This window comes from Tachypleus tridentatus, chromosome 12, assembly GCF_004210375.1.
Source record: "Tachypleus tridentatus isolate NWPU-2018 chromosome 12, ASM421037v1, whole genome shotgun sequence".
Classification (NCBI taxonomy): domain Eukaryota; kingdom Metazoa; phylum Arthropoda; class Merostomata; order Xiphosura; family Limulidae; genus Tachypleus; species Tachypleus tridentatus.
The window spans coordinates 132,131,710-132,159,408 of NC_134836.1; the positions used below are offsets into that span (position 1 = coordinate 132,131,710).

General features: G+C 34.6%; 1 protein-coding gene across 2 annotated transcripts in view; it reads right to left on the minus strand.

Annotated features, from left to right (window-relative positions):
• Nucleotides 1-19,207: 19,207 nt before the first annotated feature.
• LOC143234722 (protein pangolin, isoforms A/H/I/S-like) overlaps nucleotides 19,208-27,699 on the minus strand; it is a 32,764-nt gene continuing 24,272 nt past the window's right edge. For both annotated transcript variants that reach the window (XM_076472280.1, XM_076472281.1), the window contains 2 exons: nucleotides 24,763-24,832; nucleotides 19,208-22,082 (listed from right to left, as the gene is read on the minus strand). In XM_076472280.1, the coding sequence (XP_076328395.1) occupies nucleotides 21,632-22,082; nucleotides 24,763-24,832 (521 nt within the window). In that variant the 3' untranslated portion in view covers nucleotides 19,208-21,631. The remainder of the gene's footprint in view (nucleotides 22,083-24,762; nucleotides 24,833-27,699) is intronic.

Genomic DNA, 27,699 nt, shown 5'->3' on the forward strand with positions numbered 1-27,699 from the left:
TTATCTCAAGACAAGCTTCAGTAGTTCTTATTGGGTGTCTCAAGACAAGCTTTAGTAGTTCTTATTGGTTATCTCAAGACAAGCTTCAGTAGTTCTTATTAGTTATCTCAAGACAAGCTTCAGTAGTTCTTATTGGTTATCTCAAGACAAGCTTCAGTAGTTCTTATTGGTTATCTCAAGACAAGCTTCAGTAGTTCTTATTGGTTATCTCAAGACAAACTTCAGTAGTTCTTATTAGTTATCTCAAGACAAGCTTCAGTAGTTCTTATTGGTTATCTCAAGACAAGCTTCAGTAGTTCTTATTAGTTATCTCAAGACAAGCTTCAGTAGTTCTTATTAGTTATCTCAAGACAAGCTTCAGTAGTTCTTATTAGTTATCTCAAGACAAACTTCAGTAGTTCTTATTAGTTATCTCAAGACAAGCTTCAGTAGTTCTTATTAGTTATCTCAAGACAAGCTTCAGTAGTTCTTATTAGTTATCTCAAGACAAGCTTCAGTAGTTCTTATTAGTTATCTCAAGACAAGCTTCAGTAGTTCTTATTAGTTATCTCAAGACAAGCTTCAGTAGTTCTTATTAGTTATCTCAAGACAAGCTTCAGTAGTTCTTATTGGTTATCTCAAGACAAGCTTCAGTAGTTCTTATTGGTTATCTCAAGACAAGCTTCAGTAGTTCTTATTAGTTATCTCAAGACAAGCTTCAGTAGTTCTTATTAGTTATCTCAAGACAAGCTTCAGTAGTTCTTATTAGTTATCTCAAGACAAGCTTCAGTAGTTCTTATTGGGTGTCTCAAGACAAGCTTCAGTAGTTCTTATTGGTTATCTCAAGACAAGCTTCAGTAGTTCTTATTGGTTATCTCAAGACAAGCTTCAGTAGTTCTTATTAGTTATCTCAAGACAAGCTTCAGTAGTTCTTATTGGTTATCTCAAGACAAGCTTCAGTAGTTCTTATTAGTTATCTCAAGACAAGCTTCAGTAGTTCTTATTAGTTATCTCAAGACAAGCTTCAGTAGTTCTTATTAGTTATCTCAAGACAAGCTTCAGTAGTTCTTATTAGTTATCTCAAGACAAACTTCAGTAGTTCTTATTGGGTGTCTCAAGACAAGCTTCAGTAGTTCTTATTAGTTATCTCAAGACAAGCTTCAGTAGTTCTTATTAGTTATCTCAAGACAAGCTTCAGTAGTTCTTATTAGTTATCTCAAGACAAACTTCAGTAGTTCTTATTGGGTGTCTCAAGACAAGCTTCAGTAGTTCTTATTGGTTATCTCAAGACAAGCTTCAGTAGTTCTTATTAGTTATCTCAAGACAAGCTTCAGTAGTTCTTATTGGTTATCTCAAGACAAGCTTCAGTAGTTCTTATTGGTTGTCTCAAGACAAGCTTCAGTAGTTCTTATTGGTTATCTCAAGACAAGCTTCAGTAGTTCTTATTGGTTATCTCAAGACAAACTTCAGTAGTTCTTATTGGGTATCTCAAGACAAGCTTCAGTAGTTCTTATTGGTTATCTCAAGACAAGCTTCAGTAGTTCTTATTAGTTATCTCAAGACAAGCTTCAGTAGTTCTTATTAGTTATCTCAAGACAAGCTTCAGTAGTTCTTATTAGTTATCTCAAGACAAACTTCAGTAGTTCTTATTAGTTATCTCAAGACAAGCTTCAGTAGTTCTTATTGGTTATCTCAAGACAAGCTTCAGTAGTTCTTATTAGTTATCTCAAGACAAGCTTCAGTAGTTCTTATTAGTTATCTCAAGACAAGCTTCAGTAGTTCTTATTGGTTATCTCAAGACAAGCTTCAGTAGTTCTTATTAGTTATCTCAAGACAAGCTTCAGTAGTTCTTATTGGTTATCTCAAGACAAGCTTCAGTAGTTCTTATTGGTTATCTCAAGACAAGCTTCAGTAGTTCTTATTAGTTATCTCAAGACAAGCTTCAGTAGTTCTTATTACTTAGCTCAAGCTTCAGTAGTTCTTATTATTATCTCAAGACAAGCTTCAGTAGTTCTTATTACTTATCTCAAGCTTCAGTAGTTCTTATAAGTTATCTCAAGACAAGCTTCAGTAGTTCTTATAAGTTATCTCAAGACAAGCTTCAGTAGTTCTTATAAGTTATCTCAAGACAAGCTTCAGTAGTTCTTATTACTTATCTCAAGCTTCAGTAGTTCTTATTACTTATCTCAAGCTTCAGTAGTTCTTATTGGTTATCTCAAGACAAACTTCAGTAGTTCTTATTGGTTATCTCAAGACAAGCTTCACTAGTTCTTATTAGTTATCTCAAGACAAGCTTCAGTAGTTCTTATTAGTTATCTCAAGACAAGCTTCAGTAGTTCTTATAAGTTATCTCAAGACAAGCTTCAGTAGTTCTTATTAGTTATCTCAAGACAAGCTTCAGTAGTTCTTATTGGTTATCTCAAGACAAGCTTCAGTAGTTCTTATTAGTTATCTCAAGACAAGCTTCAGTAGTTCTTATTGGTTATCTCAAGACAAGCTTCAGTAGTTCTTATTAGTTATCTCAAGACAAGCTTCAGTAGTTCTTATTAGTTATCTCAAGACAAGCTTCAGTAGTTCTTATTAGTTATCTCAAGACAAGCTTCAGTAGTTCTTATTAGTTATCTCAAGACAAGCTTCAGTAGTTCTTATTGGTTATCTCAAGACAAGCTTCAGTAGTTCTTATTGGTTATCTCAAGACAAGCTTCAGTAGTTCTTATTAGTTATCTCAAGACAAGCTTCAGTAGTTCTTATTAGTTATCTCAAGACAAGCTTCAGTAGTTCTTATTAGTTATCTCAAGACAAGCTTCAGTAGTTCTTATTAGTTATCTCAAGACAAGCTTCAGTAGTTCTTATTGGTTATCTCAAGACAAGCTTCAGTAGTTCTTATTAGTTATCTCAAGACAAGCTTCAGTAGTTCTTATTAGTTATCTCAAGACAAGCTTCAGTAGTTCTTATTAGTTATCTCAAGACAAGCTTCAGTAGTTCTTATTAGTTATCTCAAGACAAGCTTCAGTAGTTCTTATTGGTTATCTCAAGACAAGCTTCAGTAGTTCTTATTAGTTATCTCAAGACAAGCTTCAGTAGTTCTTATTAGTTATCTCAAGACAAGCTTCAGTAGTTCTTATTAGTTATCTCAAGACAAGCTTCAGTAGTTCTTATTAGTTATCTCAAGACAAGCTTCAGTAGTTCTTATTAGTTATCTCAAGACAAGCTTCAGTAGTTCTTATTAGTTATCTCAAGACAAGCTTCAGTAGTTCTTATTAGTTATCTCAAGACAAGCTTCAGTAGTTCTTATTAGTTATCTCAAGACAAGCTTCAGTAGTTCTTATTAGTTATCTCAAGACAAGCTTCAGTAGTTCTTATTAGTTATCTCAAGACAAGCTTCAGTAGTTCTTATTAGTTATCTCAAGACAAGCTTCAGTAGTTCTTATTGGTTATCTCAAGACAAGCTTCAGTAGTTCTTATTAGTTATCTCAAGACAAGCTTCAGTAGTTCTTATTAGTTATCTCAAGACAAGCTTCAGTAGTTCTTATTGGTTATCTCAAGACAAGCTTCAGTAGTTCTTATTAGTTATCTCAAGACAAGCTTCAGTAGTTCTTATTGGTTATCTCAAGACAAGCTTCAGTAGTTCTTATTAGTTATCTCAAGACAAGCTTCAGTAGTTCTTATTAGTTATCTCAAGACAAGCTTCAGTAGTTCTTATTAGTTATCTCAAGACAAGCTTCAGTAGTTCTTATTAGTTATCTCAAGACAAGCTTCAGTAGTTCTTATTGGTTATCTCAAGACAAGCTTCAGTAGTTCTTATTAGTTATCTCAAGACAAGCTTCAGTAGTTCTTATTGGTTATCTCAAGACAAGCTTCAGTAGTTCTTATTGGTTATCTCAAGACAAGCTTCACTAGTTCTTATTGGTTATCTCAAGACAAGCTTCAGTAGTTCTTATTAGTTATCTCAAGACAAGCTTCAGTAGTTCTTATTGGTTATCTCAAGACAAGCTTCAGTAGTTCTTATTGGTTATCTCAAGACAAGCTTCAGTAGTTCTTATTAGTTATCTCAAGACAAGCTTCAGTAGTTCTTATTAGTTATCTCAAGACAAGCTTCAGTAGTTCTTATTGGTTATCTCAAGACAAGCTTCAGTAGTTCTTATTGGTTATCTCAAGACAAACTTCAGTAGTTCTTATTAGTTATCTCAAGACAAGCTTCAGTAGTTCTTATTGGTTGTCTCAAGACAAGCTTCAGTAGTTCTTATTAGTTATCTCAAGACAAGCTTCAGTAGTTCTTATTAGTTATCTCAAGACAAGCTTCAGTAGTTCTTATTAGTTATCTCAAGACAAACTTCAGTAGTTCTTATTACTTATCTCAAGACAAGCTTCAGTAGTTCTTGTTGGTTATCTCAAGACAAGCTTCAGTAGTTCTTATTAGTTATCTCAAGACAAGCTTCAGTAGTTCTTATTGGTTATCTCAAGACAAGCTTCAGTAGTTCTTATTAGTTATCTCAAGACAAATTTCAGTAGTTCTTATTAGTTATCTCAAGACAAGCTTCAGTAGTTCTTATTAGTTATCTCAAGACAAGCTTCAGTAGTTCTTATTAGTTATCTCAAGACAAGCTTCAGTAGTTCTTATTAGTTATCTCAAGACAAGCTTCAGTAGTTCTTATTGGTTATCTCAAGACAAGCTTCAGTAGTTCTTATTAGTTATCTCAAGACAAGCTTCAGTAGTTCTTATTAGTTATCTCAAGACAAGCTTCAGTAGTTCTTATTAGTTATCTCAAGACAAGCTTCAGTAGTTCTTATTAGTTATCTCAAGCTTCACTAGTTCTTATTAGTTATCTCAAGACAAGTTTCAGTAGTTCTTATTGGTTATCTCAAGACAAGCTTCAGTAGTTCTTATTACTTATCTCAAGCTTCAGTAGTTCTTATTGGTTATCTCAAGACAAGCTTCAGTAGTTCTTATTGGTTATCTCAAGACAAGCTTCAGTAGTTCTTATTAGTTATCTCAAGACAAGCTTCAGTAGTTCTTGTTGGTTATCTCAAGACAAGCTTCAGTAGTTCCTATTGGTTATCTCAAGACAAGCTTCAGTAGTTCTTATTGGTTATCTCACGGCAAGCTTCAGTAGTTCTTATTAGTTATCTCAAGACAAGCTTCAGTAGTTCTTATTACTTAGCTCAAGCTTCAGTAGTTCTTATTGGTTATCTCAAGACAAGCTTCAGTAGTTCTTATTAGTTATCTCAAGACAAGCTTCAGTAGTTCTTATTAGTTATCTCAAGACAAGCTTCAGTAGTTCTTATTAGTTATCTCAAGACAAGCTTGAGTAGTTTTTATTAGTTATCTCAAGCTTCAATAGTTCTTATTAGTTATCTCAAGACAAGCTTCAGTAGTTCTTATTGGTTATCTCAAGACAAGCTTAGTAGTTCTTATTAGTTATCTCAAGACAAGCTTCAGTAGTTCTTATTAGTTATCTCAAGACAAGCTTCAGTAGTTCTTATTAGTTATCTCAAGACAAGCTTCAGTAGTTCTTATTAGTTATCTCAAGACAAGCTTCAGTAGTTCTTATTGGTTATCTCAAGACAAGCTTCAGTAGTTCTTATTAGTTATCTCAAGACAAGCTTCAGTAGTTCTTATTAGTTATCTCAAGACAAGCTTTAGTAGTTCTTATTGGTTATCTCAAGACAAGCTTCACTAGTTCTTATTGGTTATCTCAAGACAAGCTTCAGTAGTTCTTATTAGTTATCTCAAGACAAACTTCAGTAGTTCTTATTGGGTGTCTCAAGACAAGCTTCAGTAGTTCTTATTGGTTATCTCAAGACAAACTTCAGTAGTTCTTATTAGTTATCTCAAGACAAGCTTCAGTAGTTCTTATTAGTTATCTCAAGACAAACTTCACTAGTTCTTATTGGGTGTCTCAAGACAAGCTTCAGTAGTTCTTATTGGTTATCTCAAGACAAACTTCAGTAGTTCTTATTAGTTATCTCAAGACAAGCTTCAGTAGTTCTTATTGGGTGTCTCAAAACAAGCTTCAGTAGTTCTTATTACTTATCTCAAGGCAAGCTTCAGTAGTTCTTATAAGTTATCTCAAGACAAGCTTCAGTAGTTCTTATTAGTTATCTCAAAACAAGCTTCAGTAGTTCTTATTACTTATCTCAAGACAAGCTTCAGTAGTTCTTGTTGGTTATCTCAAGACAAGCTTCAGTAGTTCTTATTAGTTATCTCAAGGCAAGCTTCAGTATTTTTTGTTGGTTATCTCAAGACAAGCTTCAGTAGTTCTTATTAGTTATCTCAAGACAAATTTTATTAGTTCTTATTAGTTATCTCAAGACAAGCTTCAGTAGATTTTATTAGTTATCTCAAGACAAGCTTCACTAGTTCTTATTAGTTATCTCAAGACAAGTTTCAATAGTTCTTATTAGTTATCTCATGGCAAGCTTCAGTAGTTCTTATTGGTTATCGCAAGGCAAGCTTCAGTAGTTCTTATTAGTTATCTCAAGACAAGCTTTAGTAGATTTTATTAGTTATCTCAAGACAAGCTTCAGTAGTTCTTATTAGTGATCTCATGGCAAGCTTCAGTAATTCTTATTAGTTATCTCATGCTTCAATAGTTCTTATTAGTTATCTCAAAACAAGCTTCAGTAGTTCTTATTGGTTATCTCAAGACAAGCTTCAGTAGTTCTTATTACTTATCTCAAGTTTCAGTAGTTCTTATTGGTTATCTCAAGACAAGCTTCAGTAGTTCTTATTGGGTGTCTCAAGACAAGCTTCAGTAGTTCTTATTAGTTATCTCAAAACAAGCTTCAGTAGTTCTTGTTGGTTATCTCAAGACAAGCTTCAGTAGTTCCTATTGGTTATCTCAAGACAAGCTTCAGTAGTTCTTATTGGTTATCTCACGGCAAGCTTCAGTAGTTCTTAATAGTTATCTCAAGACAAGCTTCAGTAGTTCTTATTACTTAGCTCAAGCTTCAGTAGTTCTTATTAGTTATCTCAAGACAAGTTTCAATAGTTCTTATTAGTTATCTCAAGACAAGCTTCAGTAGTTCTTATTAGTTATCTCAAGACAAGCTTCAGTAGTTCTTATTAGTTATCTCATGGCAAGCTTGAGTAATTTTTATTAGTTATCTCAAGCTTCAATAGTTCTTATTAGTTATCTCAAGACAAGCTTCAGTAGTTCTTATTAGTTATCTCAAGACAAGTTTTAGTAGTTCTTATTAGTTATCTCAAGACAAGTTTTAGTAGTTCTTATTAGTTATCTCAAGCTTCTGGACTGAAAACAACAAACTTCGTGAAGGGCACAGTACGAATGTTCACCTAGTGCACTAGGAATCTAACTTTGTATGTAGTAAGTTATAGTTTAGTGGTATCTTGAATGAATTATCATCATATACGAGGATACACACGTCAGGCTCTTATATTTATATCAACTCTTTTTTGTACATCATTTTAATGTGTTTTCCATACCCTACATTGTTTTGAAGTTAGGTAAAAGGTGACGACCTTTGTTAGTCTCTGTGTAATTATGAAATACCAATACGTTAAGTCTTTGGAAGATTAATGAGGTGAAGGCCGCCTCCTAACTTCTGCGGGAAGGGAGACTACAAGACCGCCTATGATTTTAAAACTTTATGGTCCAGTATACGAAAAATAGACGCAGAGTTTAGAAACAAATGGTACAACCAGTTTAATGTGGGATTCAGAAAATAATATAAAGGGCAGGAGTTCAGCCAATGAAAGTAAGCCCAAGATAAGGGAATGTAGGAATGACTAAACTAGAGAATATAAACCAATGAAAGTAAGCCCAAGATAAGGGAATGTAGGAAAGACTAAGCTAGAGAATATAGAGAATACAAATGTTAATCATTATCAGTAATAAACAGCATTAAACAATTCCTGGTTCTGTGTGTTTATCATTATCAGTAATAACCAGCATTAAACAATTCCTGATACAATTCCATCAGTAGTAGCTGTCCCTCAGTCTTTTATAGACGGTCTTCCAGTAGTAGTAGCTGTCCCTCAGTCTTTTATAGACGGTCTTCCATCAGAAGTATCTGTCCCTCAGTTTTCTATAGACGGTCTTCCATCAGTAGTAGCTATCCCTCAGTCTTCTATAGACGGTTTTCCATCTGTAGTAGCTGTCCCCCAGTCTTCTATAGACGGTCTTCCATCAGTAGTAGCTGTCCCTCAGTTTTTTATAGACGGTCTTCCATCAGTAGTAGCTGTCCCTCAGTCTTTTATAGACGGTCTTCCAGTAGTAGTAGCTGTCCCTCAGTCTTTTATAGACGGTCTTCCATCAGAAGTATCTGTCCCTCAGTTTTCTATAGACGGTCTTCCATCAGTAGTAGCTGTCCCTCAGTCTTCTATAGACGGTCTTCCAGTAGTAGTAGCTGTCCCTCAGTCTTCTATAGACGGTCTTCCATCTTTTCACACAAATGGCAGACATTGTTATTCACATTGTTTAGTTTGTTGTTTTTCTTTGTACAGTTCGTACCTGATGTCCTTGTTGTACTAGTTACCGTTTTGTCTCTGATTAACATTGTGTCCATTACCAGTTTCCATTCCGTTACTTAAAAATCAGTTTTTGGGCGCTGCACCCCTGTTTTTATCTGTGTAATCAGTAGGTGTCATTCTACACAAACAGAAATCTTTATTTTGTAAGCTTTCTTTACATGTAGTGCAGATTTTCTCTCCAAATAAATGGGACCTTGTATGGCCTGTTGGTTTGGTCGCTTGACTCGCAATGTGACGAAAGTATGATGGAATTTCGTCATCAAACAATGCTCGATTTTTAGCTGTAGGGCATTATAATGTTGTGGTTAACCCCACTATTTGTTGGTAAAGACTCAAGAGTTGGGGTAGTGGTTCTAAATAACTGTTTTTCCCTATTATTACAAAAACATTGACAGCTAGTGTAGATAGCCGTTAAGTAGGTTCAAGCAACATTCAACAAACAAACCAATCAAATAATTTAGGGCATTTGTTAACTAGGTGGTCATCTCCTCTTTACCTGCATGTTGAAAATGCATTTTGCTTTCTTCTGGGTCAAACCATCAAATGTGACATCTCAGTGGCTAAAAAGATGTTTTGCTAGGACTCATCATGATGACGGATAACACGTGACAACAGTTCGGTTTAACAACAGTCTGGTTTCCAGTCTATTCAATAAGTTTACAATTTTGCCTAATGATGTCTAATCTGGCAGCCAAATGTGGCTCTTCCACATGTGGAAACTAACGTGTGGATTGAGACTGATGGCCTTCTGGGTAAAAGTTGTTAAACTTTTCTTTGAAACTGATTTTGGTTTGTAATTTCAGAACAAGAATGTAAGATATTTTGTTTTTCAACCAAAACATATACTACAACTGAAGTACAGAGCTCCACCTATTATTTACTAACCTATATTTTATGTAATTTCCGTTATTTGATAAACTGTTCTACATATGTGTGTCATAAACTAATTAACTTGGTTTCTTCGAAGTTTTCCCACGTACGTCATGAAACATTTTCTCTGAATAAATTCAGATAAACTCTTGTTTAAAAACAAACAAAAAAGGTTTCATTTTTAACCTAAACATTGTTGTAGATTGAAATATATTTAAGTTTAATATTTGGCGAAATATAAATTGATTAGGTAGAAAAAATATATATATACACAAAACGTTGATTGTTTTAATCTAGGCCGTTTTCAGTAGACATTTAATCACCACAGTGGATTTCTATTTATAAAAATTACGAAAACTTAAATGTCCAGGTGGTTAGAACACTCGACTCGTAATCTCAACGTCACGGGTTCGAATCCCCATCACGTCAAACATATTCGTCCTTTAAGTCATGGGGGCGTTACATGAAACGATCAATCCCCACTATTCGTTGGTAAAAGAATAACCCAAGAGTTGGCGGTGGGTGGTAATGACTAGCTGCCTTCCCTCTAATATTTCACTGGTAAATTAGGGACGTGTAGCGCAGGTATATCCCGTGCAGCTTTGCGCGAAATTCAAAATAAACAAACAAAAATTTAATTCTTTCTATGAATTATAACTTTAAAAAGCGCCTCACCGTTCGTTGTGGTGGTTTTTCAAACTAATTTCCTGTTAATTTTGATGCTCAGACAGCGAGATGCATAACACGCAGTTGTCTGCAAAGCACAATATTTTGAGTTTCACTGTTTTCAGATATCAGATTCAGTTGTGAACAGAAGAAGAAAGATTCGTTAGTTATAAACAATTCTGCTTTAGACCCATGTCCTGCTAGCATTTATAACATCTAACGTAATATGTATTTAGAATTCCAAACTACTGAGTCCTACCGTGGGTAAGTAGTAAATTTAAAGGTCTATAACATTAAAATCCGGACTTCAGTACCCTGCGATGGACATGGCAGATAGTTCAATGTGGCTTTACTCTAAAATAAACAATAGTAAAGGTATTAAATGACTTAGAGAACAAAACTAAAATTACATTCATCTTGAAGTAGTTCACAAAAGTATTAAAAATTAATATTTATTATATATCAAAATAGGTGGTTCGTTTTGAATTTCGCGCAAAGCTATTCAAAAGCTATCTGCGCTTGCCTTCCCTAATTTAGCAGTGATAGACTACAGGGAAGGCAGCGCCATCTTTTATCATCAGATAGTGAGACTGACCGTCACATTATAACGCCTCCACGTCTGAAAGGACGAGCATGTTTGGTGTGACGGGGATTCGAACCCGCGACCCTCAAAGTACGAGTCGAGCGTCCTAACCACCTGGCCATGTTGAGCCACACAAGAAGCTACATGTGTTGTAAGCACCGCACTTATCGAACCCTAAGTTATTGTGAATATAAGCCCTTACGGCTGACCACTAGGAAGGACCTGAGCAGGATGAACGTTTATCTCTTTTCTGATTAGGCCCGGCGAGCTCAGTGTCACTGAGTTGTGACACTCAGTTACACAAACCCTTTCAAACATGTGGTCAACTTCCGGTCAGTTACCTCTTCCTTTCTTTGTGAACCTGGCGATGACCGAAGAAGGTCGAAACGTTGTTCACTCCTCTACATAAAAATAGTTTCTCAACCCAAACGAGCCGTTTCTGCATATATATTTTTCTCTACAAGTGGGTGAACATCTCTGACATCAGATATGCCAGATATCCCTAGTTATTGAATATAGCGCCATCTTTTGGCAGGTATAACATTAAGTATAAATCTTATTATAATGGAACTTGGAATGTTTACTTCGGAAACTCAAGAGATGTAGAACACTACGTATCAGCAATCATTAATTCGTAATATTTTATAATTAGGCGGTGTTTTCATATATGAACAATAAATAACTTTTTAGCCAGCCACCTGATTGTTAAGGGAATTTTTGTTTATTATGGCGCAAAGTTATACAATGAACTATCTGTACTGGTTCTACTTACATTTTAGGATTACAAGTCCAGACGTTTACCAGTAACATGCGATAGGGGTTAACTGTAATGGTTTTATTTGTTTTCCCACAAAATGAACTTTCTACGATCCATCTTTCTGTTGCAGAGGATTGATCCTTGGACTTTAGAATCGTCGTTTTAACGAAAACCTACACAATAGACTATCTACATTCTATCCAATAGAATGGAACAAACTCCAAGTTATCGCGCTGTAAACCAGTAAACTTAGCCCTGACCAACCTGAAGAACCAGATGCACTCTTCAACTTACTCGAAAGTTACGTTTAAGGTTTAGTTCTTTAACCAATGTCTGCGGTGGACACAGAACGAGAGCCCTAAGCAAACAAACAAACAAACAAATATTTCCAAGCTCCTTTAGAGACAAACATTTACAGTCGTGATGTCTTACCTTTTATTATTTCTTACAACCATTAATTACTGTCGTAAAACTTCGTCATAACTAACTACTGGTGGATTTTGATTTAAGGGAGTTCCAGTTCAAGAACCCTAGCGTCATGTTTACACACTTTAAAACTCTAGGGATTTCTTTCTGAGCAGTCCGTGATATTTATTGTGTTGTTTTCATTTTCTTCTGGGATTCTTAAAGTTTGTTTTGAATTAAGCACAAAGCCACAGAATGGACTATCTGTGCTCTGCCCACTACAGGTATCGAAACTCAGTTTATAGCGGTGAGTCCACATACATGCCGCTGCGCCACTTAAGGTCTTGAATCTGAACATTTCCAAGTCTAATATCTTACAGCTTCAATATTACACAATTAACCATCGGGCGGAAGGGGCTTCTTACACAACAACATGACCCCGTGTTTCCAGATAAAACAAATACTGCCACCTTAGAACATATATATTTTATTATCCATAGATATATGTAAAACACACACACGCGTTATTTCAGTTTATAATACTGTTCCATTCGACCCTGGGGACTAGTTTTGCATTATGAAAATTCCAAAGCAAACACATAAGCATATGAGAAGCTTATCTCGCCTATGTTAGGCACGCCTCAAGGTAGACATTTCTTATGTTCGCGTGCTTTAGTTAGTTTCTGTCACAAACAATTCAGTTAACTCCCTTCAACTTTTCAGGTATGTCCTACTTTTTTTGCATATAGCTTAGGTTTCATATTTATCTGTCCATCTATCTGTAACCCAGGGTTAGAAGGATAAATGCTGATAACTAGAAGTTGTAAATAAACTTTTGGATCAAACAGTGGTGACAAATATTCTCCATCCCAGGTTAGTTTCCCATCCGTCAAACTATTTTAACAAAACGTTCTTACACTTTGATTTGTTTGGAACTTCGCACAAAGCTACACGAAGGCTATCTAGAGGAAAGGCAGCTAGACAACAACAGACACCACCAACTCTTTCACAAACGTCACATAATCAGTTGACAACTCATCCTAGTATTGAGTGACAACCCCTGATCAGTTGACATCCTAGTATTGAGTGACTACCCCATGATCAGTTGACAACTCATCCTAGTATTGAGTGACAACCCCATGATCAGTTGACATCCTAGTATTGAGTGATAACCCCGTGATCACTTGACATCCTAGTATTGAGTGACAACCCCGTGATCAGTTGACATCCTAGTATTGAGTGACTACCCCATGATCAGTTGACATCCTAGTATTGAGTGACTACCCCGTGATCAGTTGACATCCTAGTATTGAGTGACTACCCCATGATCAGTTGACATCCTAGTATTGAGTGACTACCCCATGATCAGTTGACATCCTATTATTGAGTGACAACCCCGTGATCAGTTGACATCCTAGTATTGAGTGACTACCCCATGATCAGTTGACATCCTAGTATTGAGTGACAACCCCGTGATCAGTTGACATCCTAGTATTGAGTGACTACCCCATGATCAGTTGACATCCTAGTATTGAGTGACTACCCCATGATCAGTTGACATCCTATTATTGAGTGACAACCCCGTGATCAGTTGACATCCTAGTATTGAGTGACTACCCCATGATCAATTGACATCCTAGTATTGAGTGATAACCCCATGATCAGTTGACATCCTAGTATTGAGTGACAACCCCGTGATCAGTTGACATCCTAGTATTGAGTGACTACCCCATGATCTGTTGACATCCTAGTATTGAGTGAAACCCCGTGATCAGTTGACATCCTAGTATTGAGTGACTACCCCATGATCAGTTGTCATCCTAGCATTGAGTGACTACCCCATGATCAGTTGACATCCTAGTATTGAGTGATAACCCCATGACCAGTTGACGTCCTAGTATTGAGTGACTACCCCATCAGTTGACATCCTAGTATTGAGTGATAACCCCATGACCAGTTGACGTCCTAGTATTGAGTGACTACCCCATGATCAGTTGACATCCTAGTATTGAGTGATAACCCCATGACCAGTTGACAACTCATCCTAGTATTGAGTGACAACCCCATGATCAGTTGACATCCTAGTATTGAGTGATAACCCCGTGATCAGTTGACATCCTAGTATTGAGTGACTACCCCATGATCAGTTGACATCCTAGTATTGAGTGACTACCCCGTGATCAGTTGACATCCTAGTATTGAGTGACTACCCCATGATCAGTTGACAACTCATATTGAGTGACTACCCCATGATCAGTTGACATCCTAGTATTGAGTGACTACCCCTTGTTCAGTTGACATCCTAGTATTGAGTGACTACCCCATGATCAGTTGACATCCTAGTATTGAGTGACTACCCCCTTGTTCAGTTGACATCCTAGTATTGAGTGACTACTCCATGATCAGTTGACATCCTAGTATTGAGTGACTACCCCGTGATCAGTTGACATCCTAGTATTGAGTGACTACCCCATGATCAGTTGACAACTCATCCTAGTATTGAGTGACAACCCCATGATCAGTTGACATCCTAGTATTGAGTGATAACCCCGTGATCAGTTGACATCCTAGTATTGAGTGACTACCCCATGATCAGTTGACATCCTAGTATTGAGTGACTACCCCGTGATCAGTTGACATCCTAGTATTGAGTGACAACCCCGTGATCAGTTGACATCCTAGTATTGAGTGACTACCCCTTGATCAGTTGACATCCTAGTATTGAGTGACTACCCCATGATCAGTTGATATTTTAGTATTGAGTGATAACCCCATGATCAGTTGACATCCTAGTATTGAGTGACTACTCCATGATCAGTTGTCATCCCAGTATTGAGTGACTACCCCATGATCAATTGACATCCTAGTATTGAGTGACTACCCCATGATCAGTTGACATCCTAGTATTGAGTGATAACCCCATGATCAGTTGACATCCTAGTATTGAGTTACTACCCCATGATCAGTTGACATCCTTGTATTGAGTGACTACCCCATGATCAGTTGACAACTCATATTGAGTGACTACCCCATGATCAGTTGACATCCTAGTATTGAGTGACTACCCCATGATCAGTTGACATCCTAGTATTGAGTGACAACCCCGTGATCAGTTGACATCCTAGTATTGAGTGACTACCCCATGATCAGTTGACATCCTAGTATTGAGTGACTACCCCATGATCAGTTGACATCCCTATTGGAGTGACAACCCCGTGATCAGTTGACATCCTAGTATTGAGTGACTACCCCATGATCAATTGACATCCTAGTATTGAGTGATAACCCCATGATCAGTTGACATCCTAGTATTGAGTGACAACCCCGTGATCAGTTGACATCCTAGTATTGAGTGACTACCCCATGATCTGTTGACATCCTAGTATTGAGTGAAACCCCGTGATCAGTTGACATCCTAGTATTGAGTGACTACCCCATGATCAGTTGTCATCCTAGCATTGAGTGACTACCCCATGATCAGTTGACATCCTAGTATTGAGTGATAACCCCATGACCAGTTGACGTCCTAGTATTGAGTGACTACCCCATCAGTTGACATCCTGAGTATTGGAGTGATAACCCCATGACCAGTTGACGTCCTAGTATTGAGTGACTACCCCATGATCAGTTGACATCCCATCCTAGTATTGAGTGATAACCCCATGACCAGTTGACAACTCATCCCTAGTATTGGTGACAACCCCATGATCAGTTGACATCCTAGTATTGAGTGATAACCCCGTGATCAGTTGACATCCTAGTATTGAGTGACTACCCCATGATCAGTTGACATCCTAGTATTGAGTGACTACCCCGTGATCAGTTGACATCCTAGTATTGAGTGACTACCCCATGATCAGTTGACAACTCATATTGAGTGACTACCCCATGATCAGTTGACATCCTAGTATTGAGTGACTACCCCTTGTTCAGTTGACATCCTAGTATTGAGTGACTACCCCATGATCAGTTGACATCCTAGTATTGAGTGACTACCCCCTTGTTCAGTTGACATCCTAGTATTGAGTGACTACCCCATGATCAGTTGACATCCTAGTATTGAGTGACTACCCCGTGATCAGTTGACATCCTAGTATTGAGTGACTACCCCATGATCAGTTGACAACTCATCCTAGTATTGAGTGACAACCCCATGATCAGTTGACATCCTAGTATTGAGTGATAACCCCGTGATCAGTTGACATCCTAGTATTGAGTGACTACCCCATGATCAGTTGACATCCTAGTATTGAGTGACTACCCCGTGATCAGTTGACATCCTAGTATTGAGTGACAACCCCGTGATCAGTTGACATCCTAGTATTGAGTGACTACCCCGTGATCAGTTGACATCCTAGTATTGAGTGACTACCCCATGATCAGTTGATATTCTAGTATTGAGTGATAACCCCATGATCAGTTGACATCCTAGTATTGAGTGACTACTCCATGATCAGTTGTCATCCCAGTATTGAGTGACTACCCCATGATCAATTGACATCCTAGTATTGAGTGACTACCCCATGATCAGTTGACATCCTAGTATTGAGTGATAACCCCATGATCAGTTGACATCCTTGTATTGAGTGACTACCCCATGATCAGTTGACAACTCATATTGAGTGACTACCCCATGATCAGTTGACATCCTAGTATTGAGTGACAACCCCATGATCAGTTGAGATCTTAGTATTGAGTGATAACCCCATGATCAGTTGACATCCTAGTATTGAGTGACTACCCCATGATCAGTTGAGATCTTAGTATTGAGTGATAACCCCGTGATCAGTTGACATCTTAGTATTGAGTGACAACCCCATGATCAGTTGACATCCTAGTATTGAGTGACTACCCCATGATCAGTTGACATCCTAGTATTGAGTGATAACCCCGTGATCAGTTGACATCCTAGTATTGAGTGACTACTCCATGATCAGTTGACAACTCATATTAAGTGATAGGAGTTGTTGGAACTACTTATTTTAAGATATTTTTAGACAAATTAAATGTAGGAACCAGCTTGACGGGCGTCATTTTGTCATAACCACCTTTTTTAAAACTCAGTTTTATTAATTAACTGAGAACAGTACGTGTTAATGTGCTAAGTTGGATGTTTAGAATGCTATGGCTACAAATAAGAAAACAACTGCGAGTTGCTCTTTGAAACCGTCGGTGCGTTATAAGAGTAATAGTAAAATTCACATTATTCAAAGTAGGTGCCGTGCGCTGTTTTCCCTCTGGCCTATTAGTTCAGATTAAGGAACTGCCAGTGACAATATTATTACTGAGACTGGGGGGAAATATTTTAAAACAGTTTAATAAAAATTTGTGAAAGTTAAAAAATAATTACATTTTACGTCGGGAAACGCTTATAAAGCTTGTTTTGAATTTCGCGCAAAACTACAAGAGAGCTATTTGCGCTAACCATCCTTAATTTAGAAGTGATAAATCAGAAAGAAGGCAGCTAAAAAACACCACCCACCGCCAAATATGTTTACTATTCTTTTACAAACGAAGAGTGGGATTAGCTATGACATTATATCGCTCCCACGACTGGAAGGGCGTGTTTCGATGACAGGTTTCGAGGCCGCGACGCTCAGATTGGGAGTCGAGTGCCTCAACCAGAAAGCCTGTTATGCCCTTTGAATTATTTTCATCAATACAACAAAGACAATGAAAGAGATTACATACCCTCACCTTGCCGCAAATGTTCGGAGTTTTGGTCTCAATGAGTGACTGAAATGTGATGCTGATCGCATCACTTATTACACAGTTATTAACAAAATAGAACCTATCCTCTATTATGGATATGTGTTCTACAATCTGTTCCAGGTTTGGAAACATTCTGTCTCGTGTAAAAAAAAAAATACAAATCGGTGTATCATTTTTCGAGACACACATTCGGACCCAAACACAACACCTTCGTCCACCCGTCTTTTTATTGGGTCGATGGTAAGTATAGCCTGAACGTTGTATACGAAAGGTTTAGTTAAAGCGTTGTAAGGAATAAACAACATTATTAAAATGGTAAAAATATCACTGTTCTCAAACATCACAGGTACACGTTTTATTTGAAATTATCCTCTGAACTGTATTACAACTGGATTCCACCTTGTCAACATGAAGCAGGAACACAAATTATCCTCTGAACTGTATTACAACTGGATTCCACCTTGTCAACATGAAGCAGGAACACACATGTAAACACCTTATTCAAAATAATCTGAATAATTATAAAACACGGTCAGGTATTGTTATGTAATACAAGTACGTAGAACTGTACACGGACATTCAGACCTCTAACTGGAGCCTTCACTGGACAACAATGTACACTGTTGCCTGATTAAGCCTCCAGCGAGAGGACCGAAGGCTCGCAAACAGAAGAAAAGGTTTTGAATGTTTGTTTGTAGTGAAGCTACACAAAGGGCTATCTGGACTCTTCCCATTAGTGTAACATTCTACACAGTAAAGTTTAAATAGAAAACGTTTCATATTTCTGGCCAATCGATCATTTAATATCGAAAATCGATTCATGGATCATCTCCTAAAGTTAAATTCTCTCTTGGATACAGTACAGAATTTACAAACGACTTGCTTTTATTCTACAAAACAATTTGCAACTTACTAAGTGTCCAAATAAACATATATTATTACATCAAGATATTTACAAAATTACACGTTTATACGAAAATTTCTGAAGCAAAATTATTGGGGTGTCTCTAAAGATGGCTCTGTTTTTTTCCACCGAAACCTGACAACACCCCTAACCAACCTTCACACAAAGAAAGGTCACACACCTTTACGGGACGTCACTTCATTGGTTGATAACCACATCCTCTACAGGGTTTTATAACAACTAAATAAAATTCATATGAACATTTTTTAATGAAAATGGTGTTTGAGACATTTACTAAAGACAGGCATTATACAAAGAATATGAATAACAGACTGCGCCAGATGCCGCTGTAATCAAATTAAAAAATAAAAAAGTCAAACTTTCATCATTCAACGCAGATAAGTGTATCTGAATATAAAAGTTATAACATTAACTAATCCGATTTTTATAAGTTTGGAAACTTCACGTTTAAGCACTATTAAAATCTAAGAAAGGCTTAAAATTGGTGTAGTTAATTGGAAAAATAATAAAATTCGAATATATAACTATTACTAATCAGACAGAATGCTCGTGAGGTACATCTTCACTGAACAACAAAGTAAGTTATCTGAAACTCTGTAAAATCATTAGTCTGTATTATTAAGACATAAACTTGTTGATAAAGTGGTTTATTCCTTTATAAACCATTTTATAGGAGAAACCAATTTCAAGCACTATGGTATTGCCATCTATTGGCAGATTACGTAAATTCAAAAACAAAGTGAACGTATTGGAGAACGTTTTTTTAACCTGATAAAAAGAAAATAAATTTGGCCCTGGATTAAAAAATATAAAAGCTATAAGTTAAACTTTTTTATTAGTTATGAATCTTTTCCTCTAAACACTCAATATAAATAGAAAACCGAGTGCATTTACACAGACATTATAATTTTTTACAAATAAAGTAAGAAGCCCAGTATTGTAGTCGTGGTGTTTCATGTTATTTATATATATTGCACTCTTCAGTTTTTTATACTCGTATCTATAATTGTATTTTTTTCACATATTACATATTCATTGAGAGAACAAAACCGTTAAACTTTTATAAAAACTAAACATGAAACGATAATTAACATTAGATAAAAATCATATTTACATACAGAGAAAGGCCTAACACCTTAACAAACGTTCACTAATTTAATATAGTATAAATTCACTCACTTACTATTTCTGTTTTTGTGTTCAAATTAATATAGTCCCCAAACTAGAATAAAATAATGCTGTAACAAAACTCACTTCAAACGCTTCCGTTATACACTTTAAACCCACATTGAAACTTAAATGCTACAAAAATAAAACTTTAAAAGTAGTTCCACATAAACCATATTTTATGTTTGTGTAGCTTAAAGTACATAAAGACATTATCGTATTCTATGTTTGGTAGTTTAAAGTACAAGTCTCTGATAAAGACATTATCGTATTCTATGTTTGTGTAGTTTAAAGTACAAGTCTCTGATAAAGACATTATCGTATTCTATGTTTGGTAGTTTAAAGTACAAGTCTCTGATAAAGACATTATCGTATTCTATGTTTGTGTAGTTTAAAGTACAAGTCTCTGATAAAGACATTATCGTATTCTATGTTTGTGTAGTTTAAAGTACAAGTCTCTGATAAAGACATTATCGTATTCTATGTTTGTGTAGTTTAAAGTACAAGTCTCTGATAAAGACATTATCGTATTCTATGTTTGTGTAGTTTAAAGTACAAGTCTCTGATAAAGACATTATCGTATTCTATGTTTGGTAGTTTAAAGTACAAGTCTCTGATAAAGACATTATCGTATTCTATGTTTGTGTAGTTTAAAGTACAAGTCTCTGATAAAGACATTATCGTATTCTATGTTTGTGTAGTTTAAAGTACAAGTCTCTGATAAAGACATTATCGTATTCTATGTTTGTGTAGTTTAAAGTACAAGTCTCTGATAAAGACATTATCGTATTCTATGTTTGTGTAGTTTAAAGTACAAGTCTCTGATAAAGACATTATCGTATTCTATGTTTGTGTAGTTTAAAGTACAAGTCTCTGATAAAGACATTATCGTATTCTACGTTTGTGTAGTTTAAAGTACAAGTCTCTGATAAAGACATTATCGTATTCTATGTTTGTGTAGTTTAAAGTACAAGTCTCTGATAAAGACATTATTGTATTCTATGTTTGGTAGTTTAAAGTATAAGTCTCTGATAAAGACATTATCGTATTCTATGTTTGTGTAGTTTAAAGTACAAGTCTCTGATAAAGACATTATCGTATTCTATGTTTGTGTAGTTTAAAGTACAAGTCTCTGATAAAGACATTATCGTATTCTATGTTTGTGTAGTTTAAAGTACAAGTCTCTGATAAAGACATTATCATTATTCTATGTTTGGTAGTTTAAAGTACAAGTCTCTGATAAAGACATTATCGTATTCTATGTTTGTGTAGTTTAAAGTACAAGTCTCTGATAAAGACATTATCGTATTCTATGTTTGTGTAGTTTAAAGTACAAGTCTCTGATAAAGACATTATCGTATTCTATGTTTGTGTAGTTTAAAGTACAAGTCTCTGATAAAGACATTATCGTATTCTATGTTTGGTAGTTTAAAGTACAAGTCTCTGATAAAGACATTATCGTATTCTATGTTTGTGTAGTTTAAAGTACAAGTCTCTGATAAAGACATTATCGTCTCATCAACTGTTTTAATGGTTTCTTCAAAATCAGATTGGCTACCAATTTTATAAAAAGTTATAGTTGTTATGGCAGATTGTTGTTAATGTAAGTCACTGTTAACACAAAGCTTATTAAACAAAAATGGAACAAACCATTATACATTGAAAAATACTATTCAAGTTGACAGAGAAGTTGTTCATTAGTTATTAGGTATGACTAATAAAAAGTTGAGTTATTTCTATACAAGTGAGGTTTACCAGGTATAAAGATATACGAACAATTGTGAAGAGAAAGCATAATTTGAGTGTCAAACCTGAACGGTTACCTGACAAATGTACAAATCATTTGAAACTGTTACATTTAATGACTTTATGAGTAACTACACCTAATATTTGAGGGACACTGCAGTTGGTGTATTGCTTAGTTTCCTGCTCAAAACTAAAGTATCCAGATGAGAGACGACTGTATTTATATCATTAGCAGACTCGCGTGATAAACCTTTGAACAAGCCAGACATCTACAAAACAATATTAAAATGTTTCTGTTATGCATTGTAACTTCTCAGAAAATCCACATCACTTTACAACCAGCATAGGAGTTGTGGTAGTGGATGTCACTGGGGCTGTGGAGTCCGTGGAAGATGGAGTTGGAAGTGGGGGAACGGGAACACTAGGATGGCTTAAGATGCAATCCTCTTGAGATAAATACGTTTTCTTGTAGTAAGGCGCTGTCAAGTGCTGAACACTCAGGGGGTGATGACTACTCCGTGGGCTACTTGTCGAACGTAATTGTGTCATATTTGACGTGCTCATCACCAAACTATTTTTACTGAGCTCAGATTTAACACTGATATCTCCAGAGACTGAAGAACTGAGTCCAGAAGAGGTGTTAATACCATCTTGGTCACTTTCAATTGTACATTTTGGATCAGGGGTAGGAGCTTCCATGCTGCTCACACTTCCCAGATTCTCTTCACTTTCCTCAAAGTCTGCTCCATCCAAGTACCTGATACATTTCTTCTTTCTCCTGCAATGTACAACAGTCAATACAGATGTACCTTACAAATACTTCTTACCACAGGATAAAGATGATAACATAAACAACAGGAAATGTTCATGTAAAACAAGGGTGATAACATAAACAACAGGAAATGTTCATGTAAAACAAGGGTGATAACATAAACAACAGGAAATATTCATGTAAAACAATGGTGATAACATAAACAACAGGAAATGTTCATGTAAAACAATGGTGATAACATAAACAGTAGGAAATGTTCATGTTAAACAATGGTGATAACGTAAACAACAGGAAATGTTCATGTAAAACAAGGGTGATAAGATAAACAGTAAGAAATGTTCATGTAAAACAAGGGTGATAACATAAACAACAGGAAATGTTCATGTAAAACAAGGGTGATAACATAAACAGTAAGAAATGTTCATGTAAAACAATGGTGATAACATAAACAACAGGAAATGTTCATGTTAAACAAGGGTGATAACATAAACAACAGGAAATGTTCATGTTAAACAATGGTGATAACATAAACAACAGGAAATGTTCATGTAAAACAATGGTGATAACATAAACAACAGGAAATGTTCATGTAAAACAAGGGTGATAACATAAACAACAGGAAATGTTCATGTTAAACAATGGTGATAACATAAACAACAGGAAATGTTCATGTTAAACAATGGTGATAACATAAACAGTAAGAAATGTTCATGTAAAACAATGGAGTAAAACAGTAGGAAATGTTCATGTTAAACAATGGTGATAATATAAACAGTAGGAAATGTTCATGTAAAACAAGGGTGATAACATAAACAGTAGGAAATGTTCATGTTAAACAATGGTGATAACATAAACAGTAGGAAATGTTCATGTTAAACAATGGTGATAACATAAACAGTAGGAAATGTTCAAGTTAAACAATGGTGATAACATAAACAATAGGAAATGTTCATGTAAAACAATGGTGATAACATAAACAACAGGAAATGTTCATGTAAAACAATGGTGATAACATAAACAACAGGAAATGTTCATGTTAAACAATGGTGATAACATAAACAACAGGAAATGTTCATGTTAAACAATGGTGACAACATAAACAGTAAAAAATGTTCATGTGAAACAATGGTGATAACATAAACAGTAGGAAATGTTCATGTTAAACAATGGTGATAATATAAACAACAGGAAATGTTCATGTAAAACAAGGGTGATAACATAAACAGTAAGAAATGTTCATGTAAAACAATGGTGATAACATAAACAGTAGGAAATGTTCATGTTAAACAATGGTGATAACATAAACAGTAGGAAATGTTCATGTAAAACAAGGGTGATAACATAAACAACAGGAAATGTTCATGTAAAACAAGGGTGATAACATAAACAATAAGAAATGTTCATGTAAAACAATGGTGATAACATAAACAGTAGGAAATGTTCATGTTAAACAATGGTGATAACATAAACAGTAGGAAATGTTCAAGTTAAACAATGGTGATAACATAAACAATAGGAAATGTTCATGTAAAACAATGGTGATAACATAAACAACAGGAAATGTTCATGTAAAACAATGGTGATAACATAAACAACAGGAAATGTTCATGTTAAACAATGGTGATAACATAAACAGTAGGAAATGTTCATGTTAAACAATGGTGATAACATAAACAGTAGGAAATGTTCAAGTTAAACAATGGTGATAACATAAACAATAGGAAATGTTCATGTAAAACACTGGTGATAACATAAACAACAGGAAATGTTCATGTAAAACAATGGTGATAACATAAACAACAGGAAATGTACATGTAAAACAAGAATGATAACATAAACAGTAAGAAATGTTCATGTAAAACAATGGTGATAACATAAACAGTAGGAAATGTTCATGTTAAACAATGGTGATAACATAAACAGTAGGAAATGTTCATGTTAAACAATGGTGATAACATAAACAGTAGGAAATGTTCAAGTTAAACAATGGTGATAACATAAACAATAGGAAATGTTCATGTAAAACAATGGTGATAACATAAACAACAGGAAATGTTCATGTAAAACAATGGTGATAACATAAACAACAGGAAATGTTCATGTTAAACAATGGTGATAACATAAACAGTAGGAAATGTTCATGTTAAACAATGGTGATAACATAAACAGTAGGAAATATTCAAGTTAAACAATGGTGATAACATAAACAATAGGAAATGTTCATGTAAAACACTGGTGATAACATAAACAACAGGAAATGTTCATGTAAAACAATGGTGATAACATAAACAACAGGAAATGTACATGTAAAACAAGGATGATAACATAAACAGTAAGAAATGTTCATGTAAAACAAGGATGATAATATAAACCAAATAAACTTGTCACACTCACCTACCAGGTTTGCACCAGAAGTAAGCAGGAAGGACCACTTACTGACCTGAAAGTGGACTTTCACACTCACCTACAAGGTTTGCACCAGAAGTAAGCAGGAAGGACTACTTACTGACCTGAAAGTGGACTTTCACACTCACCTACAAGGTTTGCACCAGAAGTTCTAGTTAACAGGAAGGACTACTGACTGACCTGAAAGTAGACTTTCACACTCACCTATAAGGTTTGCACCAGAAGTTCTAGTAAGCAGGAAGGACTACTTACTAACCTGAAAGTGGACTTTCACACTCACCTACAAGGTTTGCACCAGTGGTTCTGTTGGTCCAGACCAAACCTTGCTCGACATTTCTTCGGATTGTTGGCTATCAGGAACAAAAAGAGAAAGAATGTTTATCACTCCAAGATATTTTTTATGAAACTCTTGTAAAATGATAAAACTAAAAACTAGCCTTATACCTGCTGTGTTTGAAAGAATATAAAATAAGGAGGTTAAAGAAACACTTACAACAACACCAAACTAAACACGAATGATTTTGAACAACTTAGGACACACACACAATGTTGACCAATAACACAAACAAGCAGCAAAAGGGATTTATAAGAAATTTTGTCATTCACATAATTTCAAACTATCTTTGATATACAACTAATATACTTATAACGGACTAATAATAAACTGGCACCTCGGAAACGTTTTTCAGCGTCCATAATCAGAAGAAGAAAGAAACTAAAACGAATCAAAATGCTGTAACAAACAAACGTAAGATATGTAATAGGTATTTGTTTTACCTACTCGCACTGAGAAAATACAAATTACACTAGCTATCATAAGTAGATATGAAATTAACCTAATGAGATGCCAAATATAAAAATGCTACTTACACATCACTTTCCCCACCCTTTGCTGCATGTTTGTTTAAACATGAAAAAGTTTTATGAATTTCTAGTTTTCAAGTATATGATTTTTATACATGCAAACATTTAAAAGTACAAACAAACATGAAACTAAACATGAAGTACAAGATTTTTATGAAACTCAAAGATGAACGTTGTATAACACACAGTTATAAATTTATACAACACTAATCATTCAGTATATTTAAACACATTTCCTTAAACTTTATCCATCGGTTTATATGAACGTTGTATAACACACATTTATAAATTTACATAACACTAATCATTCAGTATATTTACATACGTTTCCTTAAACTTTATCCATCGGTTTATATGAACGTTGTATAACACACAGTTATAAATTTACATAACACTAATCATTCAGTATATTTAAACACGTTTCCTTAAACTTTATCCATCGGTTTATATGAACGTTGTATAACACACATTTATAAATTTACATAACACTAATCATTCAGTATATTTACATACGTTTCCTTAAACTTTATCCATCAGTTTATATGAACGTTGTATAACACACAGTTATAAATTTACATAACACTAATCATTCAGTATATTTAAACACGTTTCCTTAAACTTTATCCATCGGTTTATATGAACGTTGTATAACACACATTTATAAATTTACATAACACTAATCATTCAGTATATTTACATACGTTTCCTTAAACTTTATCCATCAGTTTATATGAACGTTGTATAACACACAGTTATAAATTTATACAACACTAATCATTCAGTATATTTAAACACGTTTCCTTAAACTTTATCCATCGGTTTATATGGACGTTGTATAACACATAGTTATAAATTTACATAACACTAATCATTCAGTATATTTACATACGTTTCCTTAAACTTTATCCATCGGTTTATATGAACGTTGTATAACACACAGTTATAAATTTATACAACACTAATCATTCAGTATATTTAAACACGTTTCCTTAAACTTTATCCATCGGTTTATATGAACGTTGTATAACACACAGTTATAAATTTACATAACACTAATCATTCAGTATATTTACATACGTTTCCTTAAACTTTATCCATCGGTTTATATGAACGTTGTATAACACACAGTTATAAATTTACATAACACTAATCATTCAGTATATTTACATACGTTTCCTTAAACTTTATCCATCGGTTTATATGAACATTGTATAACACACAGTTATAAATTTACATAACACTAATCATTCAGTATATTTAAACACGTTTCCTTAAACTTTATCCATCGGTTTATATCTATGCAAACATTGCAAGAAATTGTAATGATTCTACTTGGATTGTTCAAAGGTAAATAAATAAATATAAAATAAAGATCCATTCTGATATTTTCGGTTAGAAATTTTTATTCCAAATGCAACATTCAGTAAAGCTTATAAAATTTCTGTTGAAACTATTTACTTATCTCTTCTGTTCTGTCTTAAGGCAGTTTATATAGAAAAGTCTTTAATTCAAAGTAAAACATTCCTTTAAGATGTAAGCATAGTCGACAGAAATCTTTAAAACTGTTTATAAATGCACACAATCTTAAATAACTTTCACCACTGTGTTAAACACATTTCAATACTTATGAAGAAAACAAACAATTTGTAACAGTATCAGCTCTGCTCCTAATCTAACGTTTATACACTATTACCAACACTAAGAATGTTCTGGTTAAAACTTGAAAACACTATTACCAACACTAAGAATGTTCTGGTTAAAACTTGAAAACACTATTACCAACACTAAGAATGTTCTGGTTAAAACTTGAAAACACTATTACCAACACTAAGAATGTTCTGGTTAAAACTTGAAAACACTATTACCAACACTAAGAATGTTCTGGTTAAAATTTGAAATTCCCCTCACTGTGCAATTAGAAGAATTATTTACAGAATAGGTCAAAGTTCTTCCTAAGAATATTTCTTGACATAAATTGTTGGATTTAAATGAAATTTTAATAAAAAATCTTCACTGAAAATTCTACATTAGTAACGATGGTAATGTAAGTATATAGGACACAGTAAAGGTACAACGTATTATAAAACATATACTAATACAACAAGACCCACCAACTATTATTTTCAAATACTTGTTTACTGTCTTAGAAATTCATTTAAAATAATATTTCTTTGGATTTATTTGTTCTATAATTACTAAAATAATCCTGACATATTAGACTGTTCAATATCATTTTCCTGTAAATTCAAAAGCATGTAATTTTAGATTAAAACCAAAAATGTCTGTACTGTTTAACTCAGAATTATTGAAACCACTTCTGAAGTGACAACAACTCAGCAAATATTCTTACTTC